At 54.5% G+C, this 20,827-nt stretch overlaps 1 protein-coding gene across 1 annotated transcript in view; it reads left to right on the top strand.

Moving 5' to 3' along the window:
- The window catches only part of SF3A3 (splicing factor 3a subunit 3), a 39,285-nt gene extending 18,876 nt beyond the window's left edge, over nucleotides 1-20,409 (top strand). The window contains exons 15-17 of the mRNA XM_032972884.2: nucleotides 5,567-5,657; nucleotides 11,372-11,427; nucleotides 18,657-20,409. Of these exons, the coding sequence (XP_032828775.1) occupies nucleotides 5,567-5,657; nucleotides 11,372-11,427; nucleotides 18,657-18,734 (225 nt within the window). The 3' untranslated portion in view covers nucleotides 18,735-20,409. The remainder of the gene's footprint in view (nucleotides 1-5,566; nucleotides 5,658-11,371; nucleotides 11,428-18,656) is intronic.
- Nucleotides 20,410-20,827: the final 418 nt, after the last annotated feature.

Below are 20,827 nucleotides of genomic sequence, written 5' to 3'. Positions count from 1 at the left end.
ATTTTAAACTGGAGGAATCCGATGAGCTATAAAGCTGTACAGGCTATAATTGATTGTTTGGTTGGTTGGGGGGGTGGGTGGGTTGGTTGGTTGGATAAGCTGTGCAACAATGTGTTGATTTGTTGATTAAAACCAATTGACAGACTTGCTCGCGAAACACGCGTCGGTGCGTGCGAGTGAGAACCGGACGATGTAAACCCCGACCCCTTCCACGCTTTAAATTTGACCCCTCTCCTGAGCTTGCAGCTTTGCGTCTCGCTTACCCAGGGTCACATTCAACGTTTTGTTTGGTCGAAGGGGTGCCGCTACTTTGACTGACTGTCCTCATCCCACACTCCTCCTCTTGGATGCGCTGCGGTTTTTTTCCCGCCGTCACGGTCATAAAAATGGCCCAGAAATGTCCGGTGATTATCCTCCGCTTCACAACACCATAGTCCATGAGCCAGGAAGGGGCAGGGAGTGGTAGGGGGAGCCACGGGTTGGTCGGTACCACCTGGGGTGGCAAATGTTACTCGTATCCACCATGGGGGTATACAGCTTACCGTATATACTGCTTGTTTAACAGACGTGTGTCATATTTCATTTTGTATTCTGTAGATGTTTCGTATCGCATCACAGTTGACTTCTTTCTCTCGTAAGACAAAAAAAAAGCTAGAGCGGTGAACTTGCTATCCCATACATATTTGTGATCTCGCGATGAAATCCTCCAAGAAAATCATTGTTAGCATTTGCCCCACCCCCCTTGGTACCAAGGTGCAAGTTTCGGGCCAATGGGTCAATGCTGACCAAGTCCCCGTCGTTATGAGAACTGGTAATAGTGGTCGATGATGTCGACTTTAAAAACGGCGGCCACCCCCACATCCTCCCGACCGAAGACAGGAAACCCCCTACAAGACAGGCCCAGTGTGATGCGGCTGATGTGGCGATGCCGATAATATCGCCATGCCTCTATTATTATTATCTCCCGTCCAGCGGCACATGTTGGGGTACGTAGCGTAGTTTTTGCTCTGCACAGTTACAGATGACTTTATCTATTGGTCAAACTATTGGCTATGCCCCCCACTACTACCATGGACTCAATGAATTACCACAATTCATGGTCATGGTTCTATTCCAGAAGCAGCTAGGCAGTGAGCCGGCGCTACCGACGTAAATTAAGATATTGTGCGAGGGGAGCGGCAGCACTATCCCATACAGAAGGGACAGACGTTCATCCGCCTTCTCAGGGTGCGGCACCTCCTCGACACCTAACTGGGGAGGGAGTCTCGCCTCAAATTGTTGCCATTTGTCCTCCGATCCGGCCACTGTTATTTGGTCGTGAGCGGGAACCGGACTCGGTCCAGTTTGTGAGCGGTCTCGTGGCGCAAGTGCAACGCTAACCACGTGGCGCCACCAAAGACAAAGATCCCCCGTGTAGCCTGTGACAGACTGTTGGGGCAAGTGCTGTTAGCAAGCACCTATGAAGACCGACACGGCACACTAAGGGGGTGGGTGGGTGGGTGGCCAGCACCACGCCCTTGCCTCCCTTGTCTCCCAAGTGGTGATGTTTACACACCGCGCTAGCCACTCATTTGAGACTGAGTCGACCTAGGGGATGCCCAGGACCGGTTCAGATAATCGTCACCACAACCACCCACACATACGGGGGACGTGGCACGCACCTGTGTGTGTAGATCCGCTGGGTTAATTTTGTAAGCCACCTGCTGTGTGTGGTTCAATACAAGTTTGAGTTGCAGTGTCAAAGTCTCGACAGAACTCGGCACCAATCGTTGTGATTTGCTTTGTTTACGTGAAACGTCGAGCGACGTGTGTGTGTGTGCGCGCGGTCCACCAACTCTCGCTGTCTCCGCAGTCGGCTGGTTTACAGGCCACGTCCGTAGCCACCGCCGCTCCGCTGCAGTGAATGGTAGCGGCCTCTAGCGGTTACGGAATTTGCAAAACCCCTTGCACACAGCTTGTACGAGTGGACAAACGTCGGCCCTCACCCAAGCAAATGCGTCGGGTCGGTTAGTTAAGATTCGATATCAGGACGTAAGTTTGCAGGTAACGTTACCACGTGTAACTGCTTACGCACGGTGGCAGCAGTAATCAGTGGGCATCACAAATCTCATCGGGGTTGCGGGGGGGGGGATAACGGCATTCGTTAACGCGCCGACAATATTTTTTTGCTTTGGTAATAAGTAAGTCATCACCACACGGCCAATAGCTGTCTTCAGTGGAAACAATGGTAATTAAATAATTTGTTATTATTTTTATTTCCCCCGATTTTTTTTTTCCCTCCCTCATCATCCCCTCGTAGTTTAAGAAAGGGGACCCACAGCTGTGTCGACGCAAGGTATCCCGTAACATTTTAATTTCCTGCGCCGTGTGTTCACATCTGCTGCGTGTGTATTTACTTTTCTCTCTATAGAACCCCCCCCCCCCCAAGGGCGGAAGTGACCCAAGCCCCTTCTCAGTCCCTCCGAGTCCGCCCACCCCTGGCCAGCCGTGTCCCCCCCCCCTCCCCAAACACCCCCATGGCCCCCCAACCCATCCCTTGCCCTCTTCTAAGCCACTACCCCCCCCCCCCATCGCCACTTCCCCCCCAGCTAAACGTACACTCCCAGAACCCCGGCCTCCGTTCCCACACTGCGCAGATTTGATTTTGATGGAGTTCCTTCGGCCGACTTTACTGGGTATTTACTGAGCCTGCAGCACGCTCGCGTGATCTCCCAGGATGTATCGTAAAGCTCCCGCTTCCCTCTCTCTCTCGCTCGCTCGCCCTCTCCATCCCTCCCTGTCTGCGTCTCTCCGCCACCAGCGCCGCCCACCACCTCCCCTGTTCTCTCAGAGGCACCGCCGTCTCTTCTTTCGCGCTTCCCACCCCCCCCCCCCCATCCCCCCCACCATCCCCCCCACCATCGATATCACAGGGATAGGAAACAAATATCGCGCGGCGACGCAAAGTCGGCCGGAGTGCGCGAGCCGATTTTCGTTTGTGGCGCGGCGGTGTCATGCGGCTTCGCTTTGACCGTGGCGGTTATTTTGAAGATCACCTAATATGCCGGTTTGATTCTTGCTCGCTCTGTTTGTTTTTGTGTGTGTGTGTTTTTTTTTTTTTGCCCCGGCGCCCTGCCGCATTGCGATCCGCAATCGCGGGAAAATAAACGGAGCGTCCAAATGTGGATCCATCACCCGCGTAACCTCGTCGTGTTCTCTCCCAACTCCCCACCCCCGCCCTTACACCCCCCCCACCGCCTCTTTTCTTCATCCCCCTCCTCCCTGCCGCCCCCATCCCTTCCCCATCCCTCCCCAAGCTCCCATCGGAGCGGCGTGTTTACATGTTTTTGTCATCAGCAAGAAGCTGCTAAGCCATCGTCGCTCCTTCAAGGAAGATTGATCTCAAAAAGAAAAACGGCTCTTCCCCCAACGGGCTTCATCGTCCCTTCTGGCGATGTGTCCTGTCCAGTAGACGTTCGGGGAATATGGTGATGGAGCGGCAGCCAAGGAATGTAACTCTTGTCTGATAGGACCCACACCGGTTTAGGAGATGGAGTGGCGAAATCAACTCGTGTAGGTGCTAGGTGGAACCGTTGCATCGCTGGTTCGTGAGAGACAGCAGTAGCATGGGGAGACCTCCATCTAGCAGTGGATGACGATAACGGGTGATGATGCCCGCAATCTCTCTTTTGCAAGTTCCTGACTGCACTCCGCTGCTGCGTGTGGGGTCTCGCCCGACGCAACGCGTTATCCGTACGTCGAGATGCGTTTAGAATTGGATCGGACGGGCGGTCAGGGATTTTTTATTTTATTTTGGCGGTAAGCCCGAATTAACGCCAGCGCTGCCTCCGATGCAGAAGACGATGTCTTCCCCCCCCCCCTTGCCCCCCACCCCCCTCCCCAGATCCCCGCGTGGGTTTTGTGTGGCCACGACTGGCGACGAGCACTCACAGAGGGCGTCCCGACAGTCCGATCGCTGCTGTTGTTTTGCCAGGAAATGTTTTAAGAAAGCCTGTGCGTGTGCGTTCCTAATTTGATTATGTAGGTTTGACAGCTTGACATGCTCGGTGGCATGTGTTGCCTGCATCACACGAGGAATGCGTGTTGTGTGTGGTGTTTGTTATATGTAGTGTTATATAATGGGGAGCAGCGGTGCACTGGTTAGCGTACTGCGCTACAAACCTGGCAATCCGAGTTCGACTCCTCGTCACGACCAATAACAACGGCTAATATCTGAACCGGTCCTGGACCTTCGCTTACTCGGCTCGGCCTTAAATGAGTACCTGCTGTGGTGTGTAAACATCAGCACTGCGGAGACAAAGACATGGTGCTGGCCAGTCACCCCCCTCGTGCACTGTGCCGGCCTTCATAGATGCTCGCTAACCACAGCACTTGCCCCAACAGTCTGTTAAAGGCTATACTAGGGGGGATGGGTGTATCTTTGTCTTATATAGTGCGTGGCGAGTGGTGGCGGAATGGTTTTCACGCTGCGATTATAGACATTCATTCATGTGCGTCGGTGTGAAATGGAGAGGGTTTGTGTGATTGAATGTGGGGAAGCGGTGGTGCAATGGTTAGCACACTGCACTATGAACCCGGTGACCCGAGTTTATTTCCCGCTCTTGGCCAACATCGTCATCGAATATATATAAACGTCGGTACTGGGGAGATGAAGGCGGCTGTGCTTGTTGCCGACCTTAATAGGTTTTCGCTAACGGCTATAGGGGAGGGGGTGTTTGACTTTGCTCTGTTTACACTCGTGAATGCAACTGCATTCGGACACAGTTTACGATATCTACATAAATCCTTCCCGCGTGTATTTTGAATGCATTGAAAATGCACGGGGCAGATGAGGTATTGGCTAAATTTAAATCTCTCCACACTCCTACGTGTTTGTTCTTTACTAAGCTGGCAAATTAAGACGAATAAACAGTGCCTAAGATGGATAACAGTGCTTCGAATTGCGCTGCAAGCACATGAAAGGGTCGTTTATTTTTGGTTTAGAATATTGTCGAGCCATTTTTTCAAGTGCAGATCCACGTCTCGTCTGCCATTTAACGAGTATTCATTTCACACACATTTTCCTAAAGATATATATATAAATTTTATGTATTTATGTATTGCGATTGTCCTCTCAATGTAATGTTATGAGACCAAAGGAAATTCCCATTCAGAGCGTGAAGCTAGCATTGCACTAACCTCTACAATGTGTCGCTGATTGTTTGCATCGTTATCCAGGAGAGCCGCACTGAGTCGCAGGATTCTCTTTGCTGCTGGACTGGATTTTTTTATTTATTTAAGATCTTTTCAGGCCCACTTAATGACGACGAGTTTATTTTTCACTTGGGGAGGAAACCGGGAGCACCTGGAGAAAACCCACGCCTTGTGCGAGGGGGCAACGCTCTATTCCCACTGTACAGATCGATTAAACAGGTGGCGATTTAGTCCACACTTGCTGTACTGCCTTCTCCTGGCGAGCCAGGACACGGCACCTCTATGTCTGTGGGTCTGAGGAAGTGACCCTGACGACGCTGATGAGGCTGCTGATGATGACGACGATGACGCGTTTTTATTATGACCCCAACAGGAGTGGCGACACGCGCACGGCATGCGCTGCCTGGGCATCCCCAACACGGCGCACTTCGCCAACGTCACCGCCATCGAGGACGCCGTCGCACGTGAGCCCCCCCCCACCCCCGCACGTTCACGCGGCGAATCGCCGCATGGCAACAGGCGCCTGCCATGTGTGTGTGCCCGTCACGCACCCAACGCTCTTCCCTGCCAAATACAAAGATGCCCCGTGTAGCCCTTTTTTTTTTTACAGACTGTTGGGGCAAGTGCTGTCTGCGACCGAGTGCCTATGAAGGCCAGTGTGGCGCACGAGAGGGTTGGGTGGTGGCCAGCACCACGCCCGGCCGCCTTTGTCTCCCCAAGTGCTGAGGCTTTACACACCGTACCGGGTACTCGTTTAAGGCTCCGTCGACTTCGGGAAGGTCCAGGACCGGGTCAGATATTAGGCGCTGTTATTGGTCATGAGTGGGTGTCGAACTCAGGTCGCGGGGTTCGTAGCGCAGCGCGCTAAGCACTACACTGCCACAATAACAAAGACAAAGATCCCCTGTATAGACTTAACAGACTTGGCAAGTGCTGTTAGCAAGTACCTATGAAGGCCGAAACGGCATACGAAAGGGTGGTGGGTGGCCAGCACCATGCCCGGCCGCCTTTGTATCTCCAGTGGCGATGTTTACACATCGCACCTGGTACTCATTTAAGGCTGAGTCGACCTCGGGGATGCCCAAGACTTGTTCAGATAGTCGTTACTGGTGTTGGCCGTGAGCAGGAATCGAACTCGGGTCGCCAGGTTCGTAGCGCAGCGCTCCAGCCGCTACACTACCGCTCCCACCCTATCGCACACGTTCACTGACTCAACACCATCAACAACAACAGCCACCATGCACCACTAAGTGAGAGTGACGTCACTGCAGTATTTGTGCCAAGCTAGGTGCACTTTAAGTCTGTTACTTGAGGTGTGGAAGGCTTGATGCTGAGAGGAGGTCACAGGACAGACCCAGATATTATGGGTTGACTGACTGGGATGATTGACAGATGCACCACCTGTGGTGCCCACTGTGCCAAGTATCAACACCCTATCACACACGCACACAACACCTATTCATGCACTCAACACCTCTTCGCACACCCTGTCATCGATTCGGATATCCAACACGGCACCTTAATACACAACTGGCATGCGTAGACTACAGGTCACACTCAGCACCTGCTCACACACCAATCCTTACATACACACACACACCCCGCATCTTACATTCACACAAAGAAAAAGACAAAGATCCCCCGTATAGCCTTTAAAATGCTGTTCAGGCAAGTTCTGTTAGTGATGACAAGGCACACGAAGGGAAGGGTTGGGTGGCCAGCACCACGCCCGGCCACTTTTACCTCCGCGGTGATGACGTTTTCCGCAACCCGCCAGGTATTAATTTTTGGCCGAGTCAACCTAGGGGAGGCTCTCGGTGCTGGTGCAGACATTCTTCGTCGATGTTAGCCCGCGAGCGGGAATGGAACTCGGCTCGCTGCGCCACCGCTCCCCCACACACGCACAGACAGACAGACAGACGCACGCGTGCCTCCAACCACTCTCTCGCGCACTCCGACCCCGGACCGCGCGTTCTCTCCGCTCGCTCGCTCGCCCGTTCGCCGCGCAGCGCCGCGACCCCCGCCAGATGAAACGGCGCGCGCCGTTCCCACGCTCCCGGCGCATTTTCACTCCTCGAGCGGTGGAATTAGGGGGGTCTTAGCGCGCGTCTTGGCGTTTTGCGCTCGTGCTTGCGTGTGTCCGTCCGTGCGTGCGCACAGTGTCGTCCGCATATTGTGGCGGGCGTGCGTGTCCAGTGGGAGCGGTGGGGGGAATTGGGGGGGGGGGGGGGGGGGGTTGGCAGCCGCCGCATTCCCAGTGTGGAGGGGGCCGGACTGCAGAGGTGCCATCGCTTTCACACGTGCTTCCTCCGCCCGCGCGTTAGCTAGCTCGCTCGCTCGCTCGCTTGTCCACGCGCGCCAGCGCGCGCGCGCGTGTGTGTGTGTGTGTGTCTTTCCGTCTCATTAACTCCGCGACGTTTAGCTTCGCTCGCGAGTAAGTAATGGAGAAACGAGACCGTCTCGCGGGAGAGAGGTCTTGTCAGCGCCGAGCCGACACAAAGAATTTAGATACAAATTTAAAACTCCACTGTTTGTTTTTTTGTCGGGTAGTAGGGGGGGGGGGGGTGAAGGGAAGGAAGGGAAGAAGAAAAAATGGGCTCTGCCAAGAGCTGCCCGATACTCTGTGCCCCCACGGCCGGGTTTGATCTCGCCAGTAGCAGCGCTAGGAAAATCGGAGGGGGGGGGGAGGCCGGGGGGGGTCGGAGTGATTAAGAAGCGAGTGGGCAAGTGAGCACACCGGACAAGCGGGCGTAGCGCGCCAGCTATCCATGTGATCCGCCCTTGCCACCGGCGGTGACGACGGCGACGGTGGTGGTGGTGGTGGTGGCGGCGGCGGGGCTGGTGGTGGCGGCAACGTTGCGTTCCCACAGCCTTCTCTCCCCGTGCCGACGCGGAGTTTTGCGAGCGGGCGGGCGGGGGCGGTCTGTGACGGAGCCCCGCGGGGCGAGGGGAGAGCGAGCGCGATGGTGGCGGCTCCGGCCTTGTGTTGACTTAAGTCCGTTCCTGTGGGCGCCCGACTTTCATCGGGGGCAGCAGCTGGCCGCCCGCGTCGAGAGCCGGCGAAATGTTTTTCGGTCCTGACGCGGCGAGGACGGCCAGAAACATCAAAAACCCGCGGCGCGAGGAACCCCGTTCGCTTCGACCGGTGCTCCCCTTGCTTTGCCGATAATAATTCCGCCCGTGTTCACGCGTTCGACATCCGCACATGTCCTCCGCGTATTTATATATAAAACATTGGCAACCGAAAATAAAACGGGGGATGAAAAAAAATGTGCGCGCAATATTTTCCGCGATATCAGCACATGCCTCGACTCCCAGTGCGTGCGTGCGTGTGACAGTGCGCGTGTGCGTGCGCGCGCACATGCGAGCGGGTCTTCACGCACACGGCGGGGTGTTGGTGTGTTTGGGTGTCATCGAGTTTCGATGTTGGCGAGAGATGAGGCGTCGTTGCCAGGCTGGTGTGCGCCGATTGCCGGATCTCGCCTGCCCTTGCCAGAAATCTCCCACATCCCCCCCCCTGCCCGCCCAAAACAACCAACGTGCCGCTCGCACCCCGGCTCACTCACCAGCGTGATCGCTCGCCCGCCCGCTCGCTCGCTCGCTCGCTAATTGTCGGTACGCTTACTTTTGTTGGACGCCTTTCGCTCGTCGGATTAAATTTCTCCCGGCAAAAAAAAAAGTTCGGCGCGCAATTTCGATACCCGTATTTTATTTTTCTCTCTCTCTCGCCTCGACTCCTCTCTGTGTTTGAGCGATTGAAGAGGTGCCAGCGTTGTAAAAAAAAAAAAAAACCTGGTTTCTTTTTTCGCGTAAATAAATAAATACCGCCCGGTACGATATAATATATCATATAAAAAAAAAAGTACTATTTTTCGACGAGCCACAGAAAGACCGTTAGAAATGAAAACAGCGCGGCCGTTTCGCGTGAAGAAAAAGAGAAGAAGAAGAAAACAGAGGAGAGGAGAACAAGACGAGAAAAAATTCAAGTGGCGTGGTTGGCAGAGGGCGAGAGGCTGCGAGTCTCACCCCCCCCCACCAGCTCTTGACCAGCGGGGCTAGCGCGCACGGCTAACCATTTCATCTCGGCTTGTTTGAATGCTGCTGGTGCCCGGCGGGTGACCGGGCCGAGTGTGGGACGGCCCTGCGCGCTCTCGCCCGCCGATGAAATTCGGGAGAATGAAAGCAAACGTTCCTCGCCCCGAGGCGCAGGGCTCCAGCGGTGCGCGGGCGTTATCTTTGGAAATTGGAATTACAGCAGGGAGATTCTTGGGTTTCGCAGAAATTTTCTCAGGTGAAAGCGGTCAAGAAGCGGGGGGGTGGGGGGTGGGGGGGGAGGTGGGGAACGCCATGGATATCGCTTGGAACATTAGGAGCGGCTTGCGCGTTGCATAGGGATGCCTTATTATTAACACATGTGGTAAGATGAACTAGTTAAATTTAAGTAGGTAGTTTTTCACCGGGCGCGTGTTTCGTCCTGCAACCCTGCTAGCTTGCGAAACCTCATTTCGCGATCGTCTCGTTAATTTTTTATTATTTTTTGCCCCAATTTCACAACGGCTTTGCCATCTGCGTCGTTGCCCGAGACCAAGTGTCCGCTCAGAACTCTTGCGGGGGACGGTGCATCACCCCCCCCGCCCCCACCCCACACCGTGCGTTAGAGAACGGCCCGCGGAATCGGAGATTGCAGAGCTACCTCTGAAATGCCTTCCGGTGATTGTTTTATTGTTTTATTAATCCACACACGCCCTGCGGCATAGAAATAGGTTGGTCGCGTGGCAGTCAGACTGATATTTATAAAAAAAGATCTTAAAGAGCTAGAATATAACCATATTCAGTGAAACGCAGAAGTTATTTATTCATCTACACCTTCCCATGCAGCGAACACAAACACACACACACGAGCTCACGGGAGGTGGCTGGGTGGACCCAGGTCGAGAGTCTCAGCGGCACCGCTGAGATCCTGGGTTCAAGTCCGGGTTTTTAGCCACCCAACCATAGCGATTAAGCCGACTTATCACGTTTCGTGACGTTGATGGTCTCAGCCCCCCCCGATCATCCCAACGACTGCACACTCGCACGAAGAAAAACCCATGAAGCAAAATTAGCTTTTTTTTGTTTCTACTTAATTCCAGTAGCTCTGAGAATTTTTGCCATTTTACTTTAACTGACGCGCGACACGCTCGGCTCGGTGAGTGGTGCCGTCATCCAGCAGTGGATCGCTGAACGGGCGCCGTGCACGCGACACGCGCGCACAATGGGGGCGATTGTCAGCGTCGATGTTCCCATTCGCGTGCGTCGTGGCGCCGAGCTACCCCTTGCGACGCAATTGTCGAGTTTCTTGGCGTCGATGGCTGGGTGCCACGGGGTCACCCAACGTTTCAGTAGGCATGTAAGGATTAGTCGTGCGACAATTGACAGTCACCGTCCACCCCCCGCCCACCCCCAGCACTGCGCCCACCCCCCCCCCTTCCCCACTGAGCGGTTAGCTGAACCGTCACGTTATTCGGGGGCAGCGATTCCTTCTCGGATTTTGCGCTTGTAATTCCTCCGTGCGGAACCCCGTTCATTCCGTCCTGCAGCAATTGCTCGCTGCCGCCGCGTCCCCTCTGCGGACACATCGTGGCGTAGGAACACATAGGAACAGGAACCGTTCTGCGCAGTGCCGGTATGGCCAACCGTCGGCATACCGCCACATTTACAATACTGTACGGTGCTACAAAAAAAATACATGTAAAGGTCAAAGCGCAGACCTGCAATTGCTTGCTCGTGCCACTGCTGATGGAAGGGGCCTCCAGTTAGTGGGAGCTTAAGAGACGGGGCCTCAAGAGGGTATTTGGCATGTTCTTCCACACTGGCCAATCATCTTGTAAGAGGAAGGAGTTGCCTACACTTTACCACATGCTACCTGCCGATCAGCTTGACTCTCCTAAGCTTCTTTATACCACTGGGTGGACAGAGGCGGTGGGGTAATTTAAAAAAAAAATTACTCCGTTGTTTCAACCGCTGCGCCGGGAGATTGAATACAACCAGTCTGTCGCTAACCATTACACCGCAGCGACAGCATCCCCTGCGTTGCACATAACGCTCTCGCGCCCGCATCAAAATAAGCCTCGAGTGTCGATAGCAATCGGATGTAGTGATGTGACCGTCACGAACACTTTGCATCTTGCCGTTCCAGTGTGGTCCAAGATCAAGCAGAGCAAGCTGTCGGAGCGGTGGCAACCGGACACGGAGGTGAGTGGCTCGCCGAGTCCGCCGATCGCTCGCGGTCGCGCGTGGTCCGTGCGCGGACTTCTGTCCGGGCGGACTTCTGTCCGTGCGTTAAAAACCGTGCGGACTTCTGTCCGTGCGTTAAAAACCGTGCGGACTTCTGTCCGTGCGTTAAAAACCGTGCGGACTTCTGTCCGTGCGTTAAAAACCGTGCGGACTTCTGTCCGTGCGTTAAAAACCGTGCGGACTTCTGTCCGCGCGGACTTCTGTCCGCACACACGTCCGTCCGTCTACGTTGCCGTCTGCGCACGCGCGCCAGCTCGCCACCTCGCTCACTCGCAGCGCAGCAAACTTGACTTTGACGTATCCTGACATCGGGTTCAGCCTCCAGAGCCCCAACATTTCACGCCCACCGCTTGAAACGCGAGCGTTGGAAACTTCCCATGCCGCGATCTGAGATACCCGGCCGTCATCGCCGTGATACTCGGAGCACGGGGAGAAGGGGAGCCTTGGGGGGGGGGGGGGGGAGATGGGATTTTTATTTTTTTTACAAACTGGGTTTGAGGTTTAAAAAAAGAATGGCAAGAAAGCTTTGGGGGAGGGGTGGCAGGAGTGGAGGGTGAGCAGGATAAAAAAAAAACTCAAAACCTTCTTTGAAATGTACCATCCCTGGGGGCATGGGATTTTTTTTTTAGAGGGTGGGTTACGAAAATATGTTGCCCCAAACTGTTAGAGTTTAGGAGCGCTTAACGCGCCTTGATCGGAACACTGGAGGGGTCAGGTTTTGGGAAATGCCTTTTTCTCTGGCGGCGCTCCTTCTTTCAGCTTTGAAAGCGGCGCGCAGATGTGACGTGACGGATAAATTGCACCGCTCCGCGCCACGGCCGCTACGTTCGTCCCGAGTCGGGGAGGCGGGCGGGCGGGCGGGCGGGCGGGCGGGAGGCCGAGACGTTGGGGCAATCGATGTGGGATCGAGCGGGTGGTGGTTGGGGAGGGGGGGGGAGTTGGTGGGGAAACGTACAGCAGGAGGAGGGGAGACCGGGGCTGCGTTTCGTTAGGTTGCACGTCGGCAGATCGATGACGGGATCGGCGAGGGAGAGAGAGAGAGGTGCCACACCCCCCCCCCCCCGGCCCCCCCGGCCCCCCGAGATCGGATCGGCAGAATCTCCCGCGCAGCCATCAGTGCGGTGTTGGGTTACGGCGCTGGGCGGCGAGAGTGAAGGTTGCAGGTTTCTCCTCTTGAAGGAGCCGGGGGGGGGGGAGCGGAGTTGGGGGGGTGGGAAATCCACGCATGCGATAACAATCAGCGCACACGTCGGTAAAGCCGGAGTGGGGGTGGGTGGCGGCGGCGACCCCCCCAGCCCCCCCCCCCGCCCTTGGGTTCCCGCACGGGGGCCCTCGTCCCTCCCTCGCCGTCCCCCGGGCGTTGACCCCTGGGTCCCAGGAGCCGACTAAAACCATTACCCGCGGCCACGAGCATCCTCCGTGCTGCGTCGCGCCCCCCTCCCCCTCGTGCGATCTGGGCCGCCCGGGGCGTACCGTTGCTTCGAGCGCGTTGGGGCTCGTCGGCAAGCTTTTGTAGCCCAGGTGAGCCGTAGGGGGCGGCAGTGGTTGTTATCGGGCCATTAGCAACGTGTCGATTCGTGACGATGCGCTTTTTTAATCGTGTGCGTGTGTGTGAGAATCGATTATGTACCTCATACGCAATCGGCGCCGTTTCGGGGAAATGGCAGTCCTTCGTAGCGCACAAATTGCATTGTCCGCGCGACTCGCATGAATTGGATGTGAGTTTATGCTCGTGTTACACTGAACGGCAAAGGATACAAATGAGTCGGTGGGAGCGAGATCTGTGTGCGAGACGGTGCGCCATGCGCGCACGCACACACGCGTGATACATCGACATGGCCGCCGCACGCTCGTTAACTTGCACCGCTCGTTAGCGCACAACACGGCTTGTGGTAGGCTCATTAACCCTTAACCCTCACCTCCCGTCCACCACCACCACCACCCCCCACCCCCGCTGTCCAGTTGTGATGTTTGTAAACCTCGTGAGCATGCATCGCCACCATTCGTCACGCGCGTCGTACGTTTAAGCTGCTAAAGAAGAGGAAGTGGGCTCGGGCATGGCAGTAAAGTGATGGGCGCCGCAGTGGCGAGATGTTAACTCCCCCTCGCCTGGTTTTACAGGAGGTCGTGGGTGCCATCCAGACCCTGATGCCTGTATATTTGGAGTTTGCATATTCCCTCCGTGTTGGTCGCGTGTATTTTTCACCGAGTCCTCCGGTTTTTCCCACCGCATTTAAAATGAACATGCGTGCAGAGTATTTGGCTGCTATAAGCCACTTAGTTGAGCTATCGTTTGGGGTCAGATCGCTTCTGTCTGCAGCAGGTGCTGGGCGGATCGTTACGTTGCAGGACCTTGAGGGGTGGCGGCAGCTTGCCGAAGACATCACATCCAGCATTGGAGTGATCGTGGATGATGATAATGAGATGTCACACTTTACTCTCCGTCGCTCACGCTGCGTGTCCGTGTGTCTGTGTAGAAGCGTAGGTGTTCGGGATGTGATCCCCGTTTTCAAATTAATTATGAAAATGTTAACAATTGGGCCTAGATGAGAAATGTTAGGAAGTCAGAAAATCCTCCTCTATCATTTGGGACCGACTCCAGAGTGCGTGACATTTTCAGGACGTCACTCTGATGGTGGCACTTCCGCAATTTCCCCCCCCCCCCAAAAGGTGGCGTCACATGGCACTGGGTGACGTAGATTTTGTGAGCGGCCGAGACATTTCAAATAATTCCATCGTGTAAATGATCCCCCCCCTAAAAACAAAAGAAATTCATCCACTGTGTGTGTGTGTGTAACTACTCATAAATGGGGCAGAGCGGTGGCACAGTGGTTTTATGCACTGCGTTATCAAAGCAAAGTTTAAATTCCCGGTCGTGACCATCCTCGGGTGTCCAGCGATATCCTGACGCGGTCCTGCGCCTCCCCCCCCACCCCCCCTCTCCACCTTCACTAACCCGTACTGACCGGCGTGGTGAAGTGTACGGTCAAACAACCCCCGGGACCGACACGGCGATCGGTGGGAGCAGAGGGGTGCCCGTCATCTTAACAGTGGATTGACAAGTGGCTGTAAATGAATACGATTGTGAATTTTACATTTAGAAACTTTGCATGTCCGAAAGCCGCTATGGAAAAGCCGGCGTTCCAGTAGTCGGTCTCCTCTCCACCGGCCTTTCGCTGCGTCCCCGGCCCTTTGAATTCTCCCAGCGCTGGAAACCTTCACCCCCTGGGTTGCGTGGTGTTTTTTTTGGGGAGGGGATTTACTCCCCCCAAATGCCCCCCCCCCCTCCCCCGCGGCCACTCCCGCCCACAACCTCTTGCGCCGCCTTTTCAACAGTGGCATTTTTACATGCTCGTAAACCACAACAAGAAGCACGAGTGGCCAGGAACAGATTAAAAGTTAGCCGCGGAAAGAAGAAGAAGAAAAAAAAGCACCGACAGCGAGCGACAGAGGGGAGCTGGACATTAATTAAAACAAACCGCGGGGACGAAATGCGGAAAAGATGGGGCCTCGGGAGGGCCGGGGGGGCCGAGCCGACAAGGCACAGCAGCTCGCTCCGCGGTGCCCGCGAGCGGCTCGTGAGAACGTGTTTATTAAAATCCGCTAGGGTACCGACGGCCGCAACAGTAAACAGCCGGGCGCGCCTTTTTTATTTAATACATTTTTTGGGGTTACGCGTGAAAGTTTTAACGGTGCGGAACGCGGCCCTTGTGCTAAAATAAAAAAAAAACCTTTTAAAAAATTCGTGCCTTAGAAAACGGTGGAGGGAGGGGGCAGAGGTGGGCATGTTAACGGTTTAAAACCTGAAATCAAATTGAATTTTCTAATAATAATAATAAAAAAAAGTGGTCACGTTTCTGAAAAAAGTTTAATAGAAACGCCGCTCAGACGAGCCGGGCTGTTTTAACAGCGAAATTTGTGCCAAATTTGGACGCATTTTAACCTCATTAATAGAGAGCGGGTGGAGGGGTAAGGAGCCAGTTTAAAATATAAAAAAAACTTTATAAAATTTGGGCGAGCACGCGCGTCTATGCTATGCACGCGCACGTGCGCGCAAAGGCTCGGCTCGGCAGCCAAGTTTTTAGCGCTCGTTAACTCGCTCTCCGGCCCGCTTCCCCCGCCCCCACCACCACCTCCTTAACGCGCAACACGTCTCGCGGAGGCTCATTAACGGCACAGGTCTCATTAAACGAGCCGTGCGCCCTATTTTACACTTCCCTGCTCCGCTGGTAGTATCGGGGGCCCAGCGCCACGGCGCCCCTCGAGCATTTCCTCCGGAGGGCGAGAGGGCGGGCGGGCGGGCGGCTCGGTCGTTCGCTCGGGCGACGTAACGTGAGCGGGAGGAGGGCAGCGTGGTCAGGCGGGGAGTCCCCCCACCACCGCCACTACCAAATACAAAGGTCCTCCCTGTAGCCAGCGCGTACAGGCTGTTGGGTATCGTGCTGTTTGCGAGCTCCTCTGAAGGGCTGCACGGCACGAGGGCGGCCTGGTGTGGTCGGCACCAGATGTTTACACGCCGCACCAGGTGCTGACGATCACCTAGGGGAGGCCCCCGGGACAGGTTAGTTTATTTGCCACTGATGTTGGCCGTGAGCGGGATTTCAACTTGAGTCGCCATGTTTGTAGCGCAGTGCGCTAACCGCTACTGCCCACATCACCAGGACCGCACCACCGCACCCGGCCACCTTTGTCTTCCCAGTGGCGATGTGCGCACATCTCAAAGGTTACTTAATTGAGATTCTGTCGAGCACTTGTACGAGGGAGCGAGAACCCACTTATGCAGACAGTCGTCACCGGTGTGTTGGCCGTGAATGGGAATCGAACTGGGGTCGCCGGGTTCGTCACGCTTGCGCGCTAACCCTCTGCACTATCGCTCCCCGTGACCACCACCACCACCACCACCGGTACCCGCACCAATACCACCACCACCCCCACAAGCACCACCACCACCACCACCATGGTCATAGCCTGCCAACGCAACAGGGCGCCACATTCTTTCTTCCATCTCCCGCCCGCCCTCACCACCGCCTCTCTTTGTGCACCGAACTTGGACATTAAACCATAAAATACACGTATTAAAAAAAAAAATTATATATTTGTAGAAAACCCAACTTAATAATGCCCGCCGGGAGTCAAATACCTGCGCGAGCGCACGCGCGCACAACCCCTTGAGGGGGCACCGCCCACAGACGTGGGTAATGGGAAACAGCATGCCGCGGGCCGTCTGTGCCCGCAGGCCGTCTGCGCCGGAGCGGGGGAACCGGCAAGCGGTAGTCGTTCCGAGCGATTTCCCGCTCCGGGCGAGCGTCGAGGGGGCGGCGCTCGTCTCTCCCGTTCGCACGGCCGCGAGCCGTCGGTAAGAAATTCCACGTTGCTGTGGCGGGTGCGGGGAGCGGGGGCGGGGAGGATGTGGGGAGGGTGGGCGAGCCGGATCACACAGGTGGACCACCGTTGACTCGCCCGCAAAAGTGGCGTCCGATGTTGAAACGATCCCCGGGGGTGGTACGATGGGTCGCGGTTGGCCGGTATCGGCCCGACCTAGGATTTTAACTTTGTCGGCTTCTGATTGCGAGCCGACTAGCTCCACCGCTGAGCCACCGGGGACTTCCGCCATGGGGAGCTCCTGTGCGATTTTTTTTTAGTTTAGTTTTTTTTGTTACATGCAGGTTCAAAGAGCACTAAACCTGCATTGTTGTTTCAACTGCCATACCGGGAGATGGAATCGTACCCCCGCGACCTTGGGATTGCAAGTCCAGTGGGCGTGCTGACTATTATACCACAGCATTATCCACTACGCTCCCTCGTGCAATATAAGGTCTTTTATGCCCTAAAATATAGAAACGTAGTAACAAAGACAACAATGCATGAAGTTCTAAATAAATACTCAATCCCCGGTTGAAATGTTTCACCGGAGCAATTGGCAGCACAAGCGATGATTTGACATAATAGCTTTCCGGGAGGTCATTTAATTACGAAATTACTTTATGTGTAACTGTCAGCATTGTGCGTTACGACCGTTAAATTGACTGCAAACTCGGAATGAGTCGGCAAACAGCTTTATAACAGGCTTGACTTGAAGTGAACCGCACTTGAAGAACTTTCAATCAAAATGTATTCTCGCTGGAAGAAACAACATATAAACGCAACTCAGCACAATAAATACACAAAATACACTTTTACAAAGTCACGCGAGAATGATATTGTTACAAAGCCTTATGCGTCAGAAAAGTATTAACCGCTGGGGCGGGTGCACCGCTCTCCACTCTTCCTTTCTCCATAATTCCGTAATAAATCCTGCACTCACCGATGACACTCCAGCCACTCGTTCGCCGGAAGTCGGTCGCCTCCGTATCACTCTTCTCGAGCTGCTACCACGACCCTAGTTGGTGTTGCCGTGGACTTGCGTCGATTCCTCCTCCCGCCTTGGGGACTCGGACTGTTTCGTCTCATCCACCACAGCGCACCACCACTGTGTTCCACCACCACCACCACTGTGTTCCACCACCACCACCACTGTGTTCCACCACCACTGTGTTCCACCACCACCATCACCACCACTGTGTTCCACCACCACCACCACTGTGTTCCACCACCACCACTGTGTTCCACCACCACCACTGTGTTCCACCACCACCAACCACTGTGTTCCACCACCACCACTGTGTTCCACCACCACTGTGTTCCACCACCACTGTCTTCCACCACCACCATCACCACCACTGTGTTCCACCACCAACCACTGTGTTCCACCACCACCACTGTGTTCCACCACCACCAACCACACAGTTCCACCACCACCACCACTGTTCCACAAACACCACCACTGTTCCACAAACACCACCACTGTTCCACCACCACCACTGTTCCACAAACACCACCACTGTTCCACCACCACCACTGTTCCACAAACACCACCACTGTTCCACCACCACCACTGTTCCACCACCACCAACCACACTGTTCCACTATCACCAACCACACTGTTCCACTATCACCACCACTGTTCCACTCTCACCACCACTGTGTTCCACCACCACTGTGTTCCCACCACCACCAACTACACTGTTCCACTACCACCACTGTGTTCCACTATCACCACCACTGTGTTCCACCACCACCAACCACACTGTTCCACCACCACCAACCACACTGCAATCACACGCTATGCACCTCTTGTGTTCCCGCAGGAGGAATTCGAAGACTCGACCGGGAACGTGGTGACTCGCAAGACCTACGAAGACCTGCAGCGCCAGGGCCTGCTGTGAGCCGTGGCTGCTGGAAACCCGCAACAGAGACGGGGAATAGTTTGTGTTGCATACACAGATGTCTATGTCCACCTTGAAATGCGGTTCATCGACAGAGCCAGGATAGTTTAGTGAACGAACGTACAGATACGCACACATACAAACGCACGGACAACATCCACACAGACGCACTCGCTCGGATCAAAAGAAGTCAATAAGATCCCTTGTACAGCGTTATCGACTGCTGTTGGTGAAGGGCCTGTTTAGGCCAACGTGGTGCACAAGTGGCTGATGTGGCCAGCACCAAGCCTGGTCATCTTTGTCTCCCCTCAATGCTGATGTTTACACACCGATCCAAATGCTTTAGGTTAAGGCTGAGTCAAGCGCTGAGGAAGTCCAGTTATGATACTACTTGCCTCTCTTCTATAGTCATAGCCTGGAATTGAGCTTGGATCCCCAGGTTTATTTTAGCACGGTGCGCTAACCCTCATTGCACCATCGCTCGCCACGCAGCCTTGAACGAGTACCTGGCGCAGTTTGTAAACATCAGCACAGGGAAGACAAAGGTGGCCGGGCATGTTGCTGGTCATACCCTCCCACCTCATGGGGACTGCTTGGCTTAATGGGCGCATCAACTAACAGCACTCGCTCTGGCAGTCTATGTGGCTTTACGAGTGGGGGGGAGATCTTTATTCAGAAGTTAGAACTTTTATTTCCCCAGTAAAGCCCGCTGTTGGTCTATGCAGCTCTTTTTCAAGGGTAGCTCAGCCTGCATGTGTTACACATGCATACAGACACAGACAAAGCCCCCCCGTGTAGCCTTAACAGACTTGGGGCAAGTGCGGTTAGCGAGCAGCACCTATGAAGGCCGGCACGGCACCCGACGGGGGTGGGTGTCCAGCACCACGCCTGGCCGCCTTTGTCTCTCAGTCTTGACGTGTACCCACCGAATCTGTTACTCATTTACACACACACACACACGTACACATGGACAGGACTTGATTAGACTGTTGGGGCCAGTGTTTGTAAGCCTCTTATTACCCTTATAAAAGCCCATTGCTATACAGTAAAAAATTTTTTTTTTTACCAGAACCATCTAGGCAAGAGTAAGTAAATGATTTCGGTTTTTTTGTATCATTAAATCTTTGTGAACGGGTTAGAATTGTCAAGGTTAGGGCCAGCGGACCGGTATGTCTTGTGCGTTGACCACGCCAATTCGCAAAGCGTAACGTCGACGCGTGGAGCTTGCGTTTCTCCGCTGCTGGATGGGGGCAGACCTGATGGGGACCAGCTGATCGCCACACGGTGTGCGCAGAGAGGCTATTTGACCATACTTCACCACGCTTGGTCGGCTGGTAAAATCATTGGGGGGTGGGAACTTTGATACGGGAGCGTAGAAGTACAGTACAACCGTGTTTTTTCTTGGTACACTGCCATATTGCTCTGCAGAATAGGTCCGCATCGGCCTATAACAGCGCCCGCTGCGCATCACGCACAACATCACTCGTACGAAGATGGAGAGACGTATTTCCCCGTGTTGCTGTGCAAAGCGCTAGGTTCCTTCTCACCGGATTTCCATCGGCAGTGTCGTTCGTCGGGGCCATTGTTTATCCACTGCTGGATGAAGGCCTGCAAAACACCATCGCGGTCCTGCTCGGATGTGCGTTTATTTTAATAAAAAGAAACATTCAGAAAATGCTTTTTTCTCATTGATTTAGAAATATATCCAATTCAAGAGCACCCACAACCACCACCAGCACATTTTTTTTTTTAGCTCCAGTTCCGGCTCTGGTTTTTTTGAGTTCCTAAAGAAGCTCCCAGCACGCGGAGCGAACCGCCGGACTTCGTGCCGACCAGCGTGTGCAGCACCACCCGAAAACGCGTCCCGAATTTCGGGTTCCAATCTGGAAATAGATGCAAACTTTTGAATTGTCTTGAGAATAATAAAAAATATAATAACAATCCAGAAACCGCAAGTGATGTCAGTGATATGACGGAGCTTCTGCGAATTTCCACCACGAACACACGGACAAGGATCCCCCGTGTAGCCTTAACAGACGGTTGGGGCAAGTGCCGTTAGCGAGCACCTATGATGGCTGGCACAGGCGCACGAG

The sequence above is a fragment of the Petromyzon marinus genome, chromosome 49 (genome assembly GCF_048934315.1).
Source record: "Petromyzon marinus isolate PM22_M1 ecotype Great Lakes invasive population chromosome 49, UKy_Petmar_22M1.pri1.0, whole genome shotgun sequence".
In the NCBI taxonomy this organism is placed as follows: Eukaryota; Metazoa; Chordata; class Hyperoartia; order Petromyzontiformes; family Petromyzontidae; genus Petromyzon; species Petromyzon marinus.
The sequence above is the reverse complement of the archived record's forward strand: the minus strand, read 5'-3'. Positions and strand labels throughout refer to the sequence as shown.